Raw genomic sequence first — 16956 nt, 5'->3', positions numbered from 1 at the left:
TCCCCACTCCCCACTACAACCCCACCAATCATGCGTTGTCTCCCTCAGTGTGCCCAGCTTCGTGATTGTGTGCGCGCGTGTGTGTATCTACGTGTGTGTGTGTGTGTGTGTGTGTGTGTATGTGTGTGTGTGTGTGTGTGTGTGTGTGTGTGTGTGTGTGTGTGTGGAGAAGGGGGGAGGGTTGTGCTTCTGTCTTTATATCTTCTGTGTTGTTCTTAGTGTTAATATAGGGTTGTCACAGTGATATGGTGTTATTAATGCTATTCTCAGTGTTGGCATAGTGACACAATTTGTTCATACTGTTACTCTTATTATTGTTTGTAGTGTCAGCAGTGTTGGTATAATGGCTTTGTGTTGTTCGTGGTGTGGCTCGTTCACAGTGTTGGCAAAGTGTTGGTAGAGTGGCTTAGTGTTGTTCGTGATGTGGCTCGTTCATAGTGTTGGTAAAGTGTTGGCAGAGTGGCTTAGTGTTGTGTGCCATATTGTTGTTCATAATGTTGGCCTGCGGTGTTAGTATCATGGGTCGCTCTTGACTTTGGAAATATTGTAACACCTCTTCTGTAGCGACTTATTCTGAACCTTATACCTCACTCTCCTCCTGTACATTACTGATGCATATTATATCGATAGTAAAATGATATGGACGGCAAAGAAGCGAATGTTAAGGTGCCTGTTGCATATCCAAAATAATTCGCTAAGGAAATGATGTCACGAAGCCTCCTACGTCACTTAGAATACATCCTAGTTTGTTCTCAGTGTTAGAATGGTGAAATACAATCGTTTATAGGTCCGTTTCCCCGTCGGTTAAGGAAGCTCCATGGCACTTCTTCCTTAGCGATTTATTTTTTAATATGGCTGGTTAACATGCTTTTGTACATTGTTCATGCAGAGTATGGCGATACAAAATGGACTTATTTAACACAGGGAGGACAATAAGGAGAAGAAGCAAAACAAATCACTTAGGAAAAGGTGTTAGGGAGCTTTCTTACGCGACAAGAAAACAGGCCAGTGTGTCATAAAGAACTATACGGATTAAGTCGACTTTCTAGCGCCTCTTCTTGAACGATTTTTAGCCTATCCCTCTTAACATCTTCAGTCCAGTGACGTGCTTTTTCACACATTCTTGCTATCTTCAGACGATTTTATTCAGCTAAGGGAAAATGTTCGAACTGGGGGTGTTAGATAAAGGCTTCAGTAACACCTGCCCTAACAGAGGTGATCTCGATGTTGAACAAAATCGTCTTTGGTACTAGGAATAAACTGAACACTACGTCACTGGATTGAAGAGGTCTCTATGCTGATGTAAGTTATTCATGTCTTTAAAATCGAAACTGCTTACGTAAATACATACATAACATACATAAATACATCTGTCTATCTATATGTATATCTAGGATGCTTCCCCCAAAGAAAGAGGGGTAGCCGAGACAGGACGACACATTCCCAGTTTACTCATCCACACACACTTGTACACATTTATTCGTATCTTAGCCCCAAGGGGAGAAGGGACAGATACACACAGTACATAAATGGATACACACATACATGCATAAATACATACAGGACATACATTATACATACTTAAATACATACATACATACTGGAAATACATAGAAAAGTAAACAATAGTGCGTTTAACTTGGCGGGCAATTTCGTCGACTTGCAGCTAATATTCCGTAGCTCAGTGACAGAATAGGATGGTACTACGGCTCTCCATCCTCTCCATAGCACTTCTTCGTGACTAGTGCCATATTCTAGTGTTTATCTCTTGCTACAGCTGAACATTCAAGCTGTAGAGATGGCAAATTTAGGCCAGGTTAAAGTGAATAGGGTATAGCAGGGGACAGGTAATGGGGAGGCTTCCTAAGATTGTGAGAGTATTCTTAATGTAAACTTAATGCACCTTGTTCTACGTCTTTGTTCTCTCTCGTTCTACGTCTTTGTTCTCTCTTGTTCTACGTCTTGTTCTCTCTTGTTCTACGTCTTGTTCTCTCTTGCTTTACTTCTTTGTTCTCGCTTGGTCTATGCTTTGTTCTGTCTTGTTCTATGCCTTTGTTCGTACTTCTTTTACGTTTTTGTTCTCTCTTGTTCTACCCCTTTGTTCTCTTTTGTTCTAGCCTTCTTCTCTCTTGTTCTACATCTTTGTCCTCTCTTGTTCTACATCTTTGTTCTCGCTTTTTCTGTCTTTGTTCTGTCATGTCCTACGTCTTTGTTCTCTTTTGTTCTACTCCTTTGTTCTCTCTTGTTCTACGCCTTTGTTCTACTACGTCTTTGTTCTCTCTTGTCTTACATTTTAGTTCTCCCTGATGGCTGTAGCACCTCTTCCTAAGCTATTTATTCTGCACATTAAACCACACTATCCTCCTGTGTATTATTAACGCAAAAGATATTGATGCTAAAATAATATCAATAACATACAAGAGAATGTTGAGGGGTAATATGAATAGTAAATCGCTAAGGAATAAATGCTACGAAGTCTCCTATGCCGCCTAGAATACAGACTTAAAAACCATGAGCTCGAAGGTGGAGAGAAGCCCACAATAGTCGACAATAATTTCTAAAGCTTGTGCTGATGATCGCTACTAACTACATTTTATGAGGTGTGATACAGGCTAATCACATTTAATAATTGCAGATGTCTGATAAATTTCCATTATACCTTAAGGGCTTCCTCACACCTTCACATTCTCAGTTTTTATAATAGGGCCGTTACCTTCACTTCGCTCCTTCCATCGTTGGTGTCCATACTAACAATAGATACCCCTTTATTGCTAGCAGATTTTCTTTTTTATTTGTGATATTCGGTGTAGTGCTGCCTTCAGGTAACTTTGCACTAACATCCCATATGGTTTCCTGTAACCCAGGAAACCATTTACTGCGCTAGGTGGTAACCATATAACCAAATGTCGTCTGGTGGTGTTACCGGTGTAGTGGACTAAGACGCTATAACCGGGTGGAGTCTGTCAGAGTCCATCAGAGGGGTGAATGGGTTTATTGCCTACATAATACCATTTAGGGAAGAGTAGGAGTGGTCACCCTTGCCTTAAATGTCTCGACTGAGTAGCCTAGCCCTGAAGCCCTTCTCTCCTGACGGGGCAAAGAAGGACTGGGAGGTGGATGATGGATGGATATATTGGATACCATAGGACGCATTTATCCTGATTAATACAATTTGTTTCGTTGCAACAGAGGATCTCCTTCCTCAGTCCTGTGACTTATTTTATATTTTATTCTTGCTATGCCCAGGCGAACTAGGACTGCTATGGAATTCTTTATCACAGTGAAAGGGTTAGTGAAGGCTACATCTTACTTGCTCTGTTGGAAAAGTCTCCCCTAATCTGAACAAAATCGTGAGGTGTGGAAGTACGCAGTATGTCAGTGAGGTATGGAAGTACGAGGTGTGTCTGTAGCGTGTAAGATTACCAAGTGTGCCTGTGGAATTTGGCAGTGCTTGATATATGTGTGAGATGTGGAAGCACGAGATGTATTGGTGAAGCACGGCAGTATAAGGAATATGAGTGTGAGGTGTGGCAGTATCAGCTTTATGTGTGTGATGTGATGAGGTGTGGCAATATGAAGTGTGTCTGTGAGGTGAAGCAGTATATCGTATATGTGTGTGTGAGGTGTGGGAGTATAAGGTATTTATATGTGAGGTAAGGCAGAGTGGGGTGTGGCATGATAAGATAAGGCAGTGAGAGCTGTGGCAATATAAGGTATCTGTGCGTGATGTAAGACAGTTTGAGGTGTGGCAGTAGGAGGTGTGATAGTGCCTTCTGCTCCACCTGACCTCACTTGCCTGTATAAATCGTGTAGTATACCTGTGAAATTTATCTTAAGTACCAGTAATATCAGCACTTTTCGTTCCGAGTTACTTTATGTTACGTTTGATAGGTAGATCTTCAAAAGTTTTCCGTTCCATTGGGTTAATCAGGAGTGAGGACAATTCTTTTTTCCATACATCAGTTCGGGTAGTCAACTATCTATCTATATATCTATTGCCAGACGCCATAATCCCGTAAAGGGTGGCCATTCGACTCTGAGTTATTTGTTTTACAGGGAGGGGCACTAACCCTCCACCAACCCACTTGACACGTAGGGAGCACGTATGGTTTGGTTATATGGTTACCACCCAGCGTTGTAAATGGTTTCTTGGCTTACAGGAAACCATTTGGCTTGTCACTCAATGTAAAGCCACCTGTAACGGAAAGAAATGCAATAAGTAGTGACAGGAAAGATGAGTGAAATAGGAATAGAGGAGGGCAGGCACAGAAAAAGAATGATAAAGACTAAGGAAACTGATTTTCTAATTATAGTCTGCATAATAATTAGCTACTGTAGAAGCTTCGGGGTTGACCACTTCCAACGATGACCTATTTTTTATTTTCCTCTTGTTATCTCCAAATGACTTTATTCACTCTAAGTTGGATTATAGCCTTCATTAACCCCTTCATTACCAGAGGTCTTTCTTAAACTGTCAGAATCGCGTGTATGAAACAAGAATGAAAAATAAGTCACAGGAGTAAGGTGGATAAGCGCCGTGTGGTCGATGTAGAATTTCAGACCAATGATAATATTCTCGTTGCGCTATGAAGCCCCTTGAAGCTGCGTTTTGCCTCATTGAGAATATGCGTTTTCTTAAGCTGTTCCTTCATTCTGTATTGCGTTTTATTATCATTTCTTTGCTTATGGGCCATATGATTTGAAATGTAGACAAGATTAGTAACATATCTTGAGCTAGGACTCTCTCTCCCCCCCCCCCTCTCTCTCTCTCTCTTCAAAAACGTATGAAACTCCACGGAAATACCCCATTGCCTCATCCACGTGCGCGTACTGTATCACCAATGGGGACAATTATTTGGGTCCAAAACACCCCATCAGAAAATTTCAACCAACATCAAATTGAAACTAGGACTCGATTCCAACCATTCTGTCAAGTTTCTATATCCGTTTTTCAAGTTTTGGTTTTGACATACACACACACACACACACACACACACACACACACACACACACACACACACACACACACACACACACACACACACCAGGATTATAGTATATTAGATAAATCGTTTACTGCAACACAAATGGTTTCAAATGCTTTCTGGTTTGGTTGGATTTTGTTTTCTGATTATTAGGAGCGGCATTCTTCTTTAGTACTTAATAAAATGCAATAATAAAACTAAAGACCGCAATATGGTTGGGTTAGGAAGCTCTCTAGCACGTTTTCTTTTCATGGTTGTATTGCATTTTATGATATTGATTAGTTTGTCTGAATAAAAAAGACATGCACAACAACCTAGGGGGTAATGTAGTGTATAGGCAACATTTTGGACGGTCCTTACATGACATTCCTCTTCCACTCTGCCACGGGATTTCTTCTGTATTGTAGGGACGGTTCAGTATTCGTTGTTAGTGTCTACCATGCATTATTTATTCATTTTTTACTGCAGCTGCCCACACCAGCAAACTGAGCCGTCCCTGCAACACATAAGATTCCACCAGGTGAACTTCTGGCAGAGCGCTATTTAAGAACCATCCAGTATATCGTCCAGAAGGAGATGCTGGAAAGTTTTCTCAGCTAAGCCAACAGGAAAACAACCCAGGTGATTTTAGGATTGGTACTGAATGCTGCATGGAATCCGCAGGTTGTGATGATAAGTTGTAGGCTGTCAAGTAATATGTTACATTATTAACTCACAGGTTAAATGTTCAGGAGGCGCTAAGCTGCAAGGCCTAAGAAAACTAATACGAGTACAAATAAAATGGACAGCAGTTGGTAAAAATCACCTTGAGAACAGTTTTATCTTCCGGAAGTGACATTTCAAGCAGTCCCTTTGTTTTCGCCATGACATTAATCGTGGAAGAACAGCACAAAGACATGGAATAGAGTAACATAGCGAAGGTGTAACACATTTCTGCGGTAAGAGGTGGCCAAAGATCGAAATGCCATTTGAGTAGCTGTAGACGATGAACACTCCAAACAGCTCTTGACAGAAACCGAAGATATCTCGTGTTTATTCTCTGGTGGAGAGTGAATCCATTGTTCACCGACGAGGGAACATAGATCATTTATGCAAACCGTTCGTCACTTTAACCCTCTTTACCACTAATACATCGAATAGGAGAGTTCCAGAAACAGAATTAGGAAAGTTTAAGAGATGAAGAAGTATCAGTCAAAGCGACAAATGAAATAAGCACACACGTTTGGTAATTATAGTTCTTGTGACATTTTAGCGGTAGGGATGGTGATCGAGGCGCTGCTGGCTGGGATGATGGTGGTGACAGTGACCATCGTCTGCCTGTGGACCAGCTGTGAGAAGAGAAACAGCGATCTTCTGGAGGGACAGTACACAGTGCCAGGCCAGACTTTCCAGATATGAGCACACATGACTGAGCACAAAGGGTGGCATACGTTTTTGTCTTCATCTGTCTGCCAGTAGACCAGCTGTGAGAGGAGACATGGCAGCCAGAACAAACCTTCCATATCTCAGCAAACAGAACTGAGCACAAAAAATCAGAATACATTTTTTCTTACTCTAGTGTCGAGAGTGAACACGCAACAGGCAGCGGATACAGAGTGAAAGCTGCACATGTCCATAAGTGTGTTAGGTAGCACCGCTTAGTGACAGGCTTACTCATGCAGAAGGAAAACAACAGTAGAGTAGAATCCGAAACATTCAAAGCTATTACACTCAAAAGTCTCTGAGTCAGGTTGGTAAAAAGAAGAATATACAAGTCCGGTGATTCCAATACAATTTTGATATAAGGAAAAAGAATTAGATTAAATAAGTTTTTGTTGTCCGATCGACACAGGACCCTTAGGAATCATGTTGGCAGAGATCCTGCTGATCACTATGGTGGGCATAGTGTTCTACATTCTCATGGACGAGTGGTATCTGGCCAAGACCAACCCACCTGTAGTAATCGTGGTGACGGACGAGCACGCTGACAAGAAACTCAGATCGATCTTTCCATATGATGACACATGGCAGAAAGGGAGCCAATACAAGGCTGCCGCAATGAAGGAGGGCGAAGAGAATAACGACACCAAAGAGAAATGAACGAAACCGAGTAGTTACCAAACGTTGCTTGTGTGAAATATCATGGAATATGTTATCTTCTTTATTCATATTTGCTAAATCCATTGGATCCAGAGCTCGCTTTCCAGGCTTAACTTCTCATGTAAAGCTTTCTTTATAAGTTTAAAGACTACCCATTTTAATAAAATGTAATCTCAGTGCGTTCTGCCATATCAGTCTCTTTCATAAGCTTAGATATTTTTCAGTCTTCTTTCCAAAAAATATTATTGTACTGGTTAGGAAAGTTATCAATTTTTTGTTACTCTTTTATTCACACTGTCTTAGTAAAGTGATTCCTGCAGCTGCAAAATTGTTACATTTACCAACTAAGCCATGCTTCTGTAACGCTGAATTTTGGCGAAAGATCTCTTTAACTTTTAAGCGAGAAAATACTATGCTTAGGCTTACCATAGAAGAGGAGCACTGTATATATTGTGGCACTGGTGGATATGTATTAGCTGAGAAACAGACTAGAGGCTGCGAGTAAGCAGTGGGGAAGGTGAGCATTATGAGGATGAGCTAGCAGACTCACTAACCCGGCACGCTTATGCCGACTCACACCCTCCCTTAGGGCGCCTCGTGTCAGTGTTATCAAGTCTCATTACACATGTATACAAGCATACAACCGGTTGCCAGCATGATTTTAGCAGTATCTGAAAATTAGCAGGCCTCTATTCAATTAAGTACCTGGCATAGTCATTACTACAGAAACTGCGACAAATGTTTAACTGAACGAATATACTTAGACGTTATAAAGTTAGACTGCAGTTATAGTAAGCAATGAAGAAACAATATCAGATAGAATAAGCGCAAAGAATATCATTTAGCTAATTTTAAAGAGAAAAGAAAAAAATACAGTCTTCATCGACCAGGAAAAAAAAAAAAAATAACACTTGGGTAACTAAAAACACCAAGCCCAACTAGAGCACCATGCAAGCTACCAGTTCAGTGGAGTCGGTGTGTGTGTGAGTGTGTAGGGTGTGGCGGGGGAAGGAGTGTGTGTATGAGTGTGACGGAGCGAGGAAGGACCAATACTCCCCATTACCACCATGATCCGTAGAAGAGGACCTGAAGAAGGGGGGTACTACCTGAAGAAGCTGCAGGTGGAGGAGTATTCTCAGAGCAACAATGGTGGTGAGTACAGAAAGCCGTATTTTCGCTGGCATAGCAGACTTTGTTACAGTTTCCCTTTAAACTTTGGGTATTACACTAGAGGGAAGATTACATGTGGCGCTGTGCGACCCAGGCAACGAGGAACAGATTTGGCCTGGGAGAAAACGTCCTTAACCTTCTTTGTGTCTTGCAAGGAGTAACTTTGTCAGCTTGGTGGGGTGCTCTCTCCAGCGTGGGGAAAACTGCTCCCTGCTCCATTTTTTACACAAAGCAAAATGACTTTATGGCAGTCATTTCGCTCCTCCTCACGCTTGCTAGAGACACTGAAAGAAATGACAGGCCGCAAGTGCAATACATATGTTTCTAACCCAACACAGACATTAAACGAGGGCGTGGATCTATTCGGTTTAATTTTTCTAGCGAATGGATCCACACCGGAGTCATTATACATACAAATGTCAGACATCACCACAGTACATGAGTTTGTGACAGTTGTAACACATCCACAGACATTCCTCCTGTCACTCCAAACACACTCCCCCTCCCCCCAAACAACCATCCTACTCGCACAACCACTCCCAACCACGACTCAACCCCTTAACACAAACACTACACCTAAAACACAGACCCACACTAGACGCACACCGCATTGAACACACAGCATAATTGCAACTAAATATCAGTGACCTCAGCACCAATACAACACAGACTGAAAAGCTTCCTCATGATCACAATATACACAGTGCACTAATACGAGAAACAAAGCTCATACACAAGCAATAAACTGTGCGCATAATTCAGTACCCACACATCCACACAGGCAGAACTGATGTCCATGCAGAAGCCCTGTTCATATTCATACATCCATCCTTAACAACGACCCAGCACAGACAACACGATCACTTCTCCAGAATGATGCCACAGATAAATTACAATTACTTATCGTCATATCTGGTCACAAAGAAGAAATCAACATTTTTTACATTTACATTCCCCCATTACCTCCCACAACGTACCAGTACAATACAATCCTCAACTACCCCTCCTAACACAGATATCTAGCACTATAAATGTTCGAGATTTTAATGCTAAAAACACTGACTGGTACAAACACAATGAAAGCAACCTCTCAGTCCTTGACGCTGCATCACACTCAACAACATGAATTTCTTAATGACACCTCACAACACACCTACATCCCATACCAAGCACACTGGTACCCTTCTTACCCAGACCCACATTTTGTTCACCCACATTTTCACTCACCACTTCCTGGTGGACAGAGCTCAAACATCCTTCAGATCATCTCCTTATCATTAATACCACAGGAATACTCTACAAATTGAGTGATCACACGCCACTTACACAAACCACAAGAAAGCAGACTGGACTAAATTCTCCGAAGAAACAAAACAACACTTCAGCACACTAAACAAGACGCCCATCACCAACATTAACAAGCACATTTCAAAATTTAGCAAGATCATACTTAATTTAGGCAACGACCATATTCCACAAGGCAGCAAAAGACAGTACAACCCAGACTTTACACAGGAGATTTCTTGCCTCATGAAACAACGTAACTCACTCAAACAGAGCTCCCCGTTCACACACACACACACACACACACACACACACACACACACACACACACACACACACACACACACACACACACACACACACACACACACACACACACACACACAACAAGCATCATCTCAAGGCTACAAGCCTAACAATTAAATGATGAAACTGAACAAAATTAGCACAAAGAAAATATGAAAATTCGAGGATCTTTGTAACAACACTTTGTCCCTCTAGAGACGCTTCTTTGCTATATAAAAAAACCTAAGAGTATCGTGAAATCACTAACAAGCAGCTCCAAGGCCCAAGCCACCATCACCATCAACTCCCAACACATCCCTCCCTACAAAGAACAAGGAGATACATTCGTGAACCATTACTCAAGCATAAGCCACCTTACCCAAACATGCACTGCCTCTGAAAAACAGCCTTCTCTCAATAGGTAATCCTTTCCACTTCACCATAACATAACACCTTTCACTACAGAGCAGACATGTAACATTATAAAAACAAAAACAAAAAAACAAAGAACCCTGGATGCACACGGCCAAAGTGGCATCAGCAACTTAGTCCTGAAATATTTAGTAACACATTACAACCAGGCCCTCACAAACGTCAGCAACTACTCATACACATATTGTCGTATTCCTGACATGGAATAATTGTCACCATTCTTAAAGCAAACAAGGACTCAGCACACCCTTCATTGTACAGATCCATAACACTACATACCACACCATCCAAGATGAACGCCAAATTCTTAACAAAGTCACACCTCATGTCACGGTTGCATCCTCAAAGACGACTTTAGAGCACTATACTCCACAGTCACCTTACCAACCAACCAGTCACAACATGCATCTGATGGCATTAACTCCTCGCAACCCACACAATGTACACTCCTCACGACAACAGACATAAGCAAAATCTTTAATGACATCCCCTGAAGCAAATACTCACCAGAATCTATATCACAAAAAAAAAAAAAAAGCACCAAATGCTTGCTGGCTAAATACATTTCTGCTAGACAGGCACACGTTACATTCCAGAACAAGCCATCACAAACATGAAATTTCTCTAACTGTGCTCCATGTAAATTCCTATAAACCACTTCCAATTTCAGTACCTTAAACCACTAAAACTCCAGGCGTCTCTCTGTATAAAATTCAGGAATGCTGTGGTGGATCCCGTGGGAGGATCCTGAATGTTCGAACGTTCCCTTTTTTCAGGTGTGCCACAATTTTCCGGATCGACGAAAGTAAATAAGCAAATAGAAATAAAATATGGAATACTTCTTATGCTAGGTGTTTAAGGGGTAGCTTCCCATCCCTTGAATGCCTAGAGTGTAGCTGGGTTCCTTTTCTAGACCAGAGCTTAGACAAATAAGAGAGGGCTAGGGCATAAAAACACAGGGCAACAACCCTACACGTATATTGGCAAATTCGAGGCTTTGGAACAGGCAGACGTCACAAACAGTAATTTAGGCAATGACAAGACATGTTACTGAGATATTGAGCAGCAGTATCGTGGAGGATACTGAACAGACAAGAATTCTGAGTCAAAATGAACAGTACACTGAACAGCACTTGTAATATTAGACAGGAGGGTAGTTACTAGTACACTAGGGGAATTCACATTAGCACTTAGGTACGTGACTTGGTCTTAGGTCCCGGTAGGCTGAGGATATTTATCACTAGGGCTTAGGCGCGGATTTTATACATTCACTTAGGTCACTGTGCTCACTGGGAGGTCTTTACTTATGCCACTATATTCATTGAAAGGTCTTCACTTAAGGTCTGTATTTATGGGAAGGTCTTCACTTAAGCCACTGTATTCACTGGAAGGTCTTTACTTAAGCTATGGGTTACTCGGGGCCTGACACAGCTTCACAGCGGATTCTCGTACCTCAATTTCCCTTTTCTTATTAATACACTGCCCTGTCTGACAGTCACTGTTCCACTGTCACTATATCGGCACTGTCACTCACTCTCGGGATCTGGGTGAGGCGGCGGTGATGGCAGAGGGCGGTAGGGAAGCTCACACCCTGGATCCTAATGAGGGCTGAGCCTCACTAAGGGCCTCTGCGTCCCGCGGCCACGGGACCATTAGTAAGGGCGTCTTCTCTCGTCTGGGGCTGTGTGTGGCGAAGGGCCCCTCACTGTCGGGGCTGGGAACCAGAGTATGGCCCTCGGGACTGGGGCCAAAGAGGTTCCTGAAGCACTCACTCAGGCGCCTGATGGAGGAGGGGTGTTGCCTGCAACTCAGGGGGTAGAGGTCTCGCCCAGGATTCCTGGAAGCTGCCTCGGGGGCCCGTCGGCTGCAGCCTCCTGCAGTTGATGACTGTCAGGAGCGGGGTGTGGCGTCAGTCTCTGTCGGAGTCCGTCAGGTAGGGTCCCTCCGGGGCCGGCTGTGCAGAGAATAGCCCTGAGGATAACACAGGGCCTCTCCAACACTCCTCGGGGCTGAAACCTTCCTCCTGAAGGTTGCCTCGTTTGGGGTGGACAGCAGGGTCATGTGCACCTCTGCCGGTTGCCAGGTCTGATGGCAGATCACCCTCTTGTAATGGAGTCATAAGGGGCGAGGGGCTTTGGTGCTCCTACCCGACGTGGCTACAGGCCATCACTGGGTTCCCATGGGCAATGAAATGAGGGTAGCTACTGGCTGTCCCTTCGTCATCAGCGTGGCTGCTGGCCACCACTGGGGCCCAACTCCCTGATTGGTGCACAGGTGAAGTGTGGCTACCAGCCGTCACTTGCCTGTCAGTGCAGCTACCAACCGTCGCCGAGATCCCGTGCGGAGGACAACGTGCCAATGAGGAGCGGCTTCAGGCTGTCTCCTGCCAACAGGTGCGTCTATCGTCCGTCGCCTGAGTTGTGTCCTCTGAGGCAACTACAGGAGGAGAGGGGACGTACCCTTCTCTCCCCAGCGCGGCTACCGGCTGTCGCTGGTTCCTATAGGGAGGTATAGGAACACCTGACGGGGGAGCAGCTACTGGCTGTCTCCTGCTGTGTGGTCCGGCTACAGACCATGGCCTTTTAGGGGCTCGGCTACCAGCCATCACATGAGCCCGGCTACAGGCTGTGGCTCTTAGTGAGGAGCGGGTACAGGCCGTCTCCTGAATGGCAGAGCGGCTACAGGCTGCCCCTTGGAAGCCTTCCAAGCAGCTACAGGCCATCTCCTGAAGGGCTGAATTACGACTGGCCATCTCACAAAGTGTGGAGCTACTGGGCGTCACTGGGATACTGGTTGGAGCTAAAGATTCAGCTCCACCCCGATCCTGTCGAGGGTCAGCTCGCCCGCAAGGTAGTCTCCCTTTCCTGCTGTGGTGGTGGCGGGCAAGTTTCGGGTTATAGGGGGCATTGGCCCGGGCGGACTTACATTCCTGTCGTCCGGGGTTGAGCTGCGTGCTGTCCACCCCTCTGTAGGCTCCTCCTGGGGGTGCTGTGATGCCTTCCATGACTATACCTGGCATTTTACCACCGTCATCAGGGAAAAAGTCATGTCTCCATGACTGGAGGTGATAGACACTGGTGTTGTCGGCGTGATGCACTAGCTGCAGGTGTTGTAAGAGGGCGTTCCAGGCTGTGGTGGCCAGGTTTTCACCTAGTTGTGTGTCGCAGGTGATGAAGAGGGTGGATGGGTCGGTGGCAGTGTGGAGGAGCTGTAGGAGGTGGAGAGGGCCACGGTCATGGTGTTTTTGGCTGAAGGACGGCGCCCATTTAGCGCGTCGTACTTGCATGGTGGGAAGTCTTGTCTCCTGTAGAGGGCTGAGCTGAATGCTGGAAACTGCTGGGGAGAGTGGGGTTTTATGATGAGGCAATGCGGCATTGTGTCTCTTGGGAGTAATGGTGGACGGGATTTGTGCCTGATGTAGCATGAGTGTGATAGGGATTGTGTTAGGAGGGTGAGGAGGGAAGGAGTTGGGTTTTGTGGTGAAGCGGGTGGCATAGAGGCAGTGGCGTATCTTGCTGGTTGGTGTTAAAGGCAGCTGGAGCGTGTGATGGTGGTTTTTTGGGTGGGTGTGGGCGGTAAGTTGGGCGTGTGGTGTTGGTCTGTTTGGGTTGCGTGTGGTGGGGCAGTCGAAGGGGTGCATTGGGGTGGTGTTCTGACGACGGGCCTGGGGGAGGTGATGGGTGTCGAACGTGGTGAAGGGTGGACATGGGAAGGAGAGCTTGGTGTGGTCAGCGCGTGGGCAGGAGACATGGAGCTGGATGTGGGGGATGGGGAGGGTGGTGGGGAAGGGGTGGGAGATGGGTTTGGAATTTGCGGTGTTGGTGAGTCGTCAGGTGAGGTGTGATGCGGTGTGACAGGCAGAGGGGTGGGAGAAGACGGGGAGGGGGAAGGGGATAGGGAGGGTAAGGGGGATATGTAGCAGCCATAGGAGTCAGGGGAAGGATTGTCAGTGGTGGTGGGAGGTGGGGAGTGTGGGGTGGGGGTTGGGGAAGTGGTGGTGCAGAAAGGGCGGACATGGCGATTCCTGAGTGTGCGGGGTGTGTTGTGGTAATCCACCATCACTTGGTAGGGGTTGGGAATGTTGGTGATGGTGTAGGGTCCCATGAAGCAAGCTGCGAGCTTGTGAGGTGTAAGGAGCTTGGCTATCATGACGGTGTCACCTGGCTTGTACCAGTTGGAGGCAGAGTCGGGTCGGAGGTCTAAGTTACTATGTAGGTGTGAAAGCCGCCTTTTGAGATGGTGAAGGGGATCAGACCGGGAGGTGATGGGGGGTTGTAGGTGTTGCCGCAGGGGTAGGAGGAGAGGCGCTTCCCCAAACACACATTCGTGAGGCGAGATGCTGTCCTCTCATGGGCAAAAGTTTATGCCCCATTGCACGATCTTGATGTGCGCTGGCCAGTCCTCATTCTTTGTTTCTTCTATCCAGGTGCGGAGTTGGTTCATTAACGTTCAGTGACTTCGTTCACAGATGGCGTTCCCTTGTGGCCAGCAGGGGAAGGAATGGGAGATGTGATATCCGAAGATATTAGCTAACTCCTGCCAGATCTTGGCGGTGAATTCTGGGGCATTGTCGGAGTGTATGGCTTGTGGGATGCCAAAATAGGGAAATACATGATGGATCAAAGCGTTGGTTACTGCAACAGCATGATGCTCCTTTGCTGGACAAGCGACGATAAATTTAGAATAAGTATCGACGAAAGTGATGACATATTGGTAGCCTGATTTTGGAGGCAAGGGCCTCACTACGTCGACTGAGAGTATCTGCCAGGGTTTGTGGGTGGTGATACATCCTGATGGGCTGGCAGTGTGGGTGATGTCCTTCCCTAAAGCACAGGCTCGGCAGGATTGAATAATATCCTTGGTTTGGGTGGAGGGGTTAGGAGTTCAGTATGCATCATTGAAAATCTGCAGGAGTTTCTTGGTGCCCAGGTGGATTCCATTGTGGGTATGGAGGTGCCTCAGGGCGTCAAGGGTGGTGTTGGGAGTGAGGACGATATGCCCCGATGGGGTGAACAAGTGGTTGTCCTGGTGGTGGAGTTTTTGGAAAAGATGAGGGGGAATCCAGGAGGGTTGTCTCCTGTTTTGCCACTGTTGGAGGAGGTTGGTTCATGGTGCACAGCACTGATGCGAAGCTGAGAGAGTGCGTCAGCATTTGTGTGGAGCTTGCTGGGGCGGTAAGATATTTCGTAGTTAAATTCCTCCAGCGTTTCGCGCCGTCTGATGAGCTGGGCGTTGTGAGCGTCCGATTGCTGCAGCCACAGGAGGGATTGGTGGTCGGTGATGATAGTAACTTGTGTCCCTGACAGGTATGCCTGGAAGTGCTCTAATGCCCAGACAATGCCCAGGCATTCCCACTTGGTGGCGGTGTAATTCTTTTCCGCCTGATTGAGGGTGCGGCTTGCATAGGCGATGATGTGTTGGCACCCCTCTTGGACTTGAGCTAACACAGTGCTTATGGCCACCAAGGAGATGTCTGTGTAGAGACAGAATGGCAGGGAGTAGTCAGGGATGGCAACGATTGGGGCGGAGATAAGCTTTGCCTTTAGCTGTTGGAAGGTGGCATGTCTCTTGTCCGTCCAAACAAAAGGTTCTCCTTTCCAGGTGAGGTCATGGAGTGGTTCAGCAATGTGGGCGAACCCCTTCATGAAATGTCAGTAATAGGATGTCAGGCCGAGGAAGGTCCAGACTCCGTGGACGTCTTGTGGTGGGGGGATGTCCGTGATGGTGCGAAGCTTGCCTGGGTCGGGGGACATGCCATCCTGGGAGATGACATGCCCCAGGAAAGAGACGGTTCTGGTGGCCAGGATGCATTTAGAGGGCCGGAGCTTAAGACCAGCCTGGTGGATTCGGGTGGATTCGGGGAAAGACTTTTCTGAGGCATTGGAGATGGTTGGCCCAGGTCTTGCTGAACACAATACCGTTGTCCAAGTAAGTTAAACATATCTTCCAGGTGAGGCCACTGAGGACAGACTCCATTAATCGTGAGAAGGTGGCTGGGGCATTACAGAGGCCAGAGGATAAGACACTAAACTCGTAAACCTTCCTGTTGCTGGTAGAGAAGGTGGTTTTACCTCTGTCCTTCGGTCGCACTGGGACCTGCCAGTACCCCGATGGGAGATCGAGGGTGGAAAACCAGGAGGCATCATACAGGGAATTGAGGGAGTCGCCTATCCTGGGAAGGGGAGTGACGTCCTTGATGGTCACCTCATTTAAGCGGTGGTAGTCGACGCAGAACTGCATAATGCCATCCTCCTTCTTTATGAGAACGACGGGGGAGGACCAGGGGCTGGTGGAAGGGGAGACGACCCCGGCCTCAAGCATTTCCTGGACCTGGCGGTCCTCCTCCTCCCATTGCTTGGGATTTTTCCGCTGGGATGGCTGGCGGATTGGTGGGCCCTTCGTGTAGATTTCGTGAGTTAGGTAGGTGGTGTGTCCAATGTTGAAGGGCCCCGCCATGAAGAGGTCTTGGAAGTCTAGAAGGAGGCGGTGGAGGGTGTCTGATTGATGGGGGAAGAGGTGGTTGGGAATGGGGGGCAGTAGGGCAGGAAGGCTGGAGGGGAGGGGGAGGCAGGACTCGGCCTCTTCCATCTACCCTATTATGAGTTCCTTAGGTAGCGTTAGGGGGGATGGGGCAAGGTTTGCCACGCGGACTGCTATGATGTAGGAAGGGGAGAAAAGTTGGGGACAGGAGGTAGGCTGAGAGAGTTCCTGGTGAGAGGTG

The 16956-nt window shown here is 46.2% G+C and overlaps 1 protein-coding gene across 7 annotated transcripts in view; it reads left to right on the top strand.

Moving 5' to 3' along the window:
* The window catches only part of LOC145416791 (ras-related protein Rab-29-like), a 163935-nt gene that overhangs the window by 124941 nt on the left and 22038 nt on the right, over window positions 1-16956 (top strand). The window contains exon 2 of one of the 7 annotated variants that reach the window (XM_080285714.1): window positions 7747-8216. The exons of 3 other annotated variants lie outside the window; for them this stretch is intronic. In XM_080285714.1, the coding sequence (XP_080141840.1) occupies window positions 8132-8216 (85 nt within the window). In that variant the 5' untranslated portion in view covers window positions 7747-8131. Of the gene's footprint in view, window positions 1-7453; window positions 8217-16956 lie in introns of those variants that run through there. 3 more of the 7 variants (XM_080285716.1, XM_080285715.1, XM_080285713.1) reach the window with 3 other exon arrangements.

This window comes from Coenobita brevimanus, chromosome 107, assembly GCF_032717465.1.
Source record: "Coenobita brevimanus isolate Jiangsu-jjx chromosome 107, ASM3271746v2, whole genome shotgun sequence".
Taxonomy (NCBI): Eukaryota; Metazoa; Arthropoda; class Malacostraca; order Decapoda; family Coenobitidae; genus Coenobita; species Coenobita brevimanus.
The sequence above is the reverse complement of the archived record's forward strand: the minus strand, read 5'-3'. Positions and strand labels throughout refer to the sequence as shown.